This window comes from Oncorhynchus mykiss, chromosome 16, assembly GCF_013265735.2.
Source record: "Oncorhynchus mykiss isolate Arlee chromosome 16, USDA_OmykA_1.1, whole genome shotgun sequence".
NCBI classification, from domain to species: domain Eukaryota; kingdom Metazoa; phylum Chordata; class Actinopteri; order Salmoniformes; family Salmonidae; genus Oncorhynchus; species Oncorhynchus mykiss.
The window spans coordinates 74363731-74369879 of NC_048580.1; the positions used below are offsets into that span (position 1 = coordinate 74363731).

At 43.6% G+C, this 6149-nt stretch overlaps 1 protein-coding gene across 1 annotated transcript in view; it reads right to left on the minus strand.

Moving 5' to 3' along the window:
• Positions 1-6149, minus strand: part of ccm2l (CCM2 like scaffold protein) — a 34817-nt gene that overhangs the window by 24476 nt on the left and 4192 nt on the right. The window contains exons 3-4 of the mRNA XM_036945803.1: positions 1914-1997; positions 747-943 (exon numbers count right to left, since the gene is read on the minus strand). Coding sequence (XP_036801698.1) covers positions 747-943; positions 1914-1997 — 281 coding nt within the window. The remainder of the gene's footprint in view (positions 1-746; positions 944-1913; positions 1998-6149) is intronic.

Below are 6149 nucleotides of genomic sequence, written 5' to 3' on the forward strand. Positions count from 1 at the left end.
GCACTCCCAGGAATCCCAGTTCGACAATAAATGACTGATTTGTTCCATAAAGCCCATCATTTAGCCACTTGTTGTTAGCGTGTTCAGCCCAGTAATCCATCCTCATGAGGAGCGAGCACTTCCTCCAGACAAAAACTCAAAAAGTTCCATTACAGGTCGTAGAAACAAGTCAAATGATGTTTGCAATCAATCTTTAGGATGTTTTTTTTTTACTTAAATCATCAATAAGATTCCAACCGGAGAATTTCATTGTCTGAAAAAAAGCCTTGGAACGAGAGCAAACTCTGTCGGGAGCGTGCGTCATGAGACCGAGGCTATCTGCCAGACCACTCACTCAAAGAGCTCCTTTATAGTAGAATCCTAAAACTAGGATCTAAAGATGGTGACATCTAGTGGAAGCCTTAGGAAGTGCAAGCACATCCATAACTATCAGGGATTTGAATAGGCACTGTTTTGAAAATCGATTTCTCACTTCCTGTTTGGATTTCCTCTCAGTTTTTTGTCTGCCATATGAGTTCTGTTATACTCACAGACATCATTCAAACAGTTTTAGAAACTTCAGAGTGTTTTCTATCCAATACCAATAATAATATGCATATATTAGCATTTGGGACAGAGTAGGAGGCAGTTCAGTTTGGGCACGCTATTCATCCAAAAGTGAAAATGCTACCCCCTGTCCCAAAAAAGTTAATATATGCTGAATCCAGACATGGATTGATCATTGAAATGTGCAGTGAGTGAGTTACTGAGCTGCCTTGCCTGTTTTGAGCACCAGGAGGTGCAGTGCGTCATCTCTCAGGTAGGAGGCAGCAGCGATCTCGTGCGTAGGGATTCTCAGCAGCAGTTTCTCGTTGTCTCGCCAGGTCAGAAGAAGACATCGGGCTGACAGGCTCAGGATACAGTCCTGCTCAACGCTGGTCTTCAGGGGAAGCACCTTCAGCTGCTGCGCAACCAAAAAACAACAGAGACACATATTACACACCAGAGATACAGACACATGCTATGTAATTACTATTTATACAACGGGTGGGTCTAATCCTGAATGCTGATTGTTTAAAAACACATTCCAGGAGGTGTCTATTCCACAAGTTACCACCGGCTAAATCTAGGATGTTAAAATGCCTATTTACTCTGTTCCATCTGACTGCGTAATCCACTGTCTCATCAGCCCAGCCAGGCAATTTATAACCTTGATCTCCACTATAAAAAGCATCTAGACATTATCTCACATGTCTTTTAGACTAACATTTGGTTTTCAACGGCAGAGATTTGTAATAACCTGTCTGTTTGTCTATATGACATTTGCATCATTGTTTCAATATTAAAATTCAATCTCTAACTATCCCATAGTAATGACGTGTCGGAAGTCGGGACACGACAGACATGTAGGCAATGTTTCTCATCCGGTCGAAATCATAATTCAGCTGGCATCATTTTTATGGAATTCAACAAAAAAAATATAAATTGAAAAAGTTACAACGAAACACAGCTAGTTTTCAGTCTTTCCAGTTTCAGTTTGAAGTGATTGTGTTACTGTGTTGTTGGCTAGCTCCTTTGAACAACAGTGTCCTGACGAGAGAGCACATTTTCTATGCCAGGTGAAATCACGCCTCGTTAGCTCATTGTTATGGATGTATCCAAGTAAATGTCACTAGAAAACAGCTTAAACGAATGTAAATACAGTTACTTTGCTGTTATTTTGACATGACCATAAGTTAGCTGTAGCTAGCTAGATAGCAAGGGAAAAGAACGTTGTATGGCAATGGAACATTTAGAACGAACGACTGGGTCCATTGATACAGAACAAAAAAGACTGACCGACTGGGTGTGAATAGATCGAGGCCAGTCAGTTAAACATCTATACATGCTGTGCTCCAGTATTGTTTTTCCACTGTTTTATTGGACAAACTCACCCTGGCTGTGTCCAGGAGCTGCAGCAGTTCATCTCTACTGGAAGGGTTTAGAGAGCACGACACCCAAGTCAGGTGACCCAGGAACTACGAGGACAACAAGGATCAGAGTTTAGCATCACTGTACTAGATAAAAGCAAAAAAGACAGTGATACCCACCCAGAGAGAGAGCAGGACACCCACATCAAATCACATTTTATTCATCACATGCTTCGTAACCACAGGTGTAGACTAACAGTGAAATGCTTTCTGATGGGCCCTTCCCAACAATGTAGAGAGAAACAACAGGTGTAGACTAACAGTGAAATGCTGACAGGCCCTTCCCAACAATGTAGAGAGAAACAACAGGTGTAGACTAACAGTGAAATACTGACGGGCCCTTCCCAACAATGTAGAGAGAAACAACAGGTGTAGACTAACAGTGAAATGCTGACAGGCCCTTCCCAACAATGTAGAGAGTAACAACAGGTGTAGACTAACAGTGAAATGCTGACAGGCCCTTCTCAACAATGTAGAGAGAAACAACAGGTGTAGACTAACAGTGAAATGCTGACGGGCCCTTCTCAACAATGTAGAGAGAAACAACAGGTGTAGACTAACAGTGAAATGCTGACAGGCCCTTCCCAACAATGTAGAGAGAAACAACAGGTGTAGACTAACAGTGAAATGCTTTCTGACGGGCCCTTCCCAACAATGTAGAGAGTAACAACAGGTGTAGACTAACAGTGAAATGCTGACAGGCCCTTCCCAACAATGTAGAGAGAAACAACAGGAGTAGACTAACAGTGAAATGCTTTCTGATGGGCCCTTCCCAACAATGTAGAGAGTAACAACAGGTGTAGACTAACAGTGAAATGCTTTCTGATGGGCCCTTCCCAACAATGTAGAGAGTAACAACAGGTGTAGACTAACAGTGAAATGCTTTCTGACGGGCCCTTCCCAACAATGTAGAGAGAAACAACAGGTGTAGACTAACAGTGAAATGCTGACAGGCCCTTCCCAACAATGTAGAGAGAAACAACAGGTGTAGACTAACAATGAAATGCTTTCTGATGGGCCCTTCCCAACAATGTAGAGAGTAACAACAGGTGTAGACTAACAGTGAAATGCTGACGGGCCCTTCCCAACAATGTAGAGAGTAACAACAGGTGTAGACTAACAGTGAATTGCTGATGGGCCCTTCCCAACAATGTAGAGAGAAACAACAGGTGTAGACTAACAGTTAAATGCTGATGGGCCCTTCCCAACAATGTAGAGAGTAACAACAGGTGTAGACTAACAGTGAAATGCTGACGGGCCCTTCCCAACAATGTAGAGAGAAACAACAGGTGTAGACTAACAGTGAAATGCTGATGGGCCCGTCCCAACAATGTAGAGAGAAACAACAGGTGTAGACTAACAGTGAAATGCTTTCTGATGGGCCCTTCCCAACAATGTAGAGAGTAACAACAGGTGTAGACTAACAGTGAAATGCTTTCTGACGGGCCCTTCCCAACAATGTAGAGAGAAACAACAGGTGTAGACTAACAGTGAAATGCTGACAGGCCCTTCCCAACAATGTAGAGAGAAACAACAGGTGTAGACTAACAGTGAAATGCTGATGGGCCCGTCCCAACAATGTAGAGAGAAACAACAGGTGTAGACTAACAGTGAAATGCTTTCTGATGGGCCCTTCCCAACAATGTAGAGAGAAACAACAGGTGTAGACTAACAGTGAAATGCTTTCTGATGGGCCCGTCCCAACAATGTAGAGAGAAACAACAGGTGTAGACTAACAGTGAAATGCTTTCTGATGGGCCCTTCCCAACAATGTAGAGAGAAACAACAGGTGTAGACTAACAGTGAATTGCTGATGGGCCCTTCCCAACAATGTAGAGAGAAACAACAGGTGTAGACTAACAGTGAAATGCTGATGGGCCCGTCCCAACAATGTAGAGAGAAACAACAGGTGTAGACTAACAGTGAAATGCTTTCTGATGGGCCCTTCCCAACAATGTAGAGAGAAACAACAGGTGTAGACTAACAGTGAAATGCTTTCTGATGGGCCCGTCCCAACAATGTAGAGAGAAACAACAGGTGTAGACTAACAGTGAAATGCTTTCTGATGGGCCCGTCCCAACAATGTAGAGAGAAACAACAGGTGTAGACTAACAGTGAAATGCTTTCTGACGGGCCCTTCCCAACAATGTAGAGAGAAACAACAGGTGTAGACTAACAGTGAAATGCTGACGGACCCTTCCCAACAATGTAGAGAGAAACAACAGGTGTAGACTAACAGTGAAATGCTGACAGGCCCTTCCCAACAATGTAGAGAGGAACAACAGGTGTAGACTAACAGTGAAATGCTTTCTGACGGGCCCTTCCCAACAATGTAGAGAGAAACAACAGGTGTAGACTAACAGTGAAATACTGACGGGCCCTTCCCAACAATGTAGAGAGGAACAACAGGTGTAGACTAACAGTGAAATGCTGACAGGCCCTTCCCAACAATGTAGAGAGAAACAAAAACAAAAAGAGAAACAAAAAGTAAAACACAGTAATAAAATGAATAATAAATACACAATGAGTATCATAACATGGCTCTATACACAGGGTACCAGTACTGAGTCCATGTGCAGGGTATGAGGTAATAACATGGCTATATACACAGGGTACCAGTACTGAGTCCATGTGTAGGGGTACGAGGCAATAACATGGCTTTATACACAGGGTACCAGTACTGAGTCCATGTGTAGGGGTACGAGGCAATAACATGGCTTTATACACAGGGTACCAGTACTGAGTCCATGTGTAGGGTACGAGGTAATAACATGGCTTTATACACAGGGTACCAGTACTGAGTCCATGTGTAGGGGTACGAGGCAATAACATGGCTTTATACACAGGGTACCAGTACTGAGTCCATGTGTAGGGTACGAGGTAATAACATGGCTTTATACACAGGGTACCAGTACTGAGTCCATGTGTAGGGGTACGAGGCAATAACATGGCTTTATACACAGGGTACCAGTACTGAGTCCATGTGTAGGGTACGAGGCAATAACATGGCTTTATACACAGGGTACCAGTACTGAGTCCATGTGTAGGGGTACGAGGTAATAACATGGCTTTATACACAGGGTACCAGTACTGAGTCCATGTGTAGGGGTATGAGGTAATAACATGGCTTTATACACAGGGTACCAGTACTGAGTCCATGTGTAGGGTACGAGGTAATAACATGGCTTTATACACAGGGTACCAGTACTGAGTCCATGTGTAGGGGTATGAGGTAATAACATGGCTTTATACACAGGGTACCAGTACTGAGTCCATGTGTAGGGTACGAGGTCAATAACATGGCTTTATACACAGGGTACCAGTACTGAGTCCATGTGTAGGGGTACGAGGCAATAACATGGCTTTATACACAGGGTACCAGTACTGAGTCCATGTGTAGGGGTACGAGGTAATAACATGGCTTTATACACAGGGTACCAGTACTGAGTCCATGTGTAGGGGTATGAGGTAATAACATGGCTTTATACACAGGGTACCAGTACTGAGTCCATGTGTAGGGTACGAGGTAATAACATGGCTTTATACACAGGGTACCAGTACTGAGTCCATGTGTAGGGGTATGAGGTAATAACATGGCTTTATACACAGGGTACCAGTACTGAGTCCATGTGTAGGGTACGAGGTCAATAACATGGCTTTATACACAGGGTACCAGTACTGAGTCCATGTGTAGGGTACGAGGTAATAACATGGCTTTATACACAGGGTACCAGTACTGAGTCCATGTGTAGGGGTATGAGGTAATAACATGGCTTTATACACAGGGTACCAGTACTGAGTCCATGTGTAGGGTACGAGGTCAATAACATGGCTCTATACACAGGGTACCAGTACTGAGTCCATGTGTAGGGGTACGAGGCAATAACATGGCTTTATACACAGGGTACCAGTACTGAGTCCATGTGTAGGGGTACGAGGCAATAACATGGCTTTATACACAGGGTACCAGTACTGAGTCCATGTGTAGGGGTACGAGGCAATAACATGGCTTTATACACAGGGTACCAGTACTGAGTCCATGTGTAGGGGTACGAGGTAATACCATGGCTATATACACAGGGTACCAGTACTGAGTCCATGTGTAGGGGTACGAGGTAATAACATGGCTTTATACACAGGGTACCAGTACGAGGTCATTGTCGTAGATGTGTACATATAACTAGCAATAAAGTGAAAGAT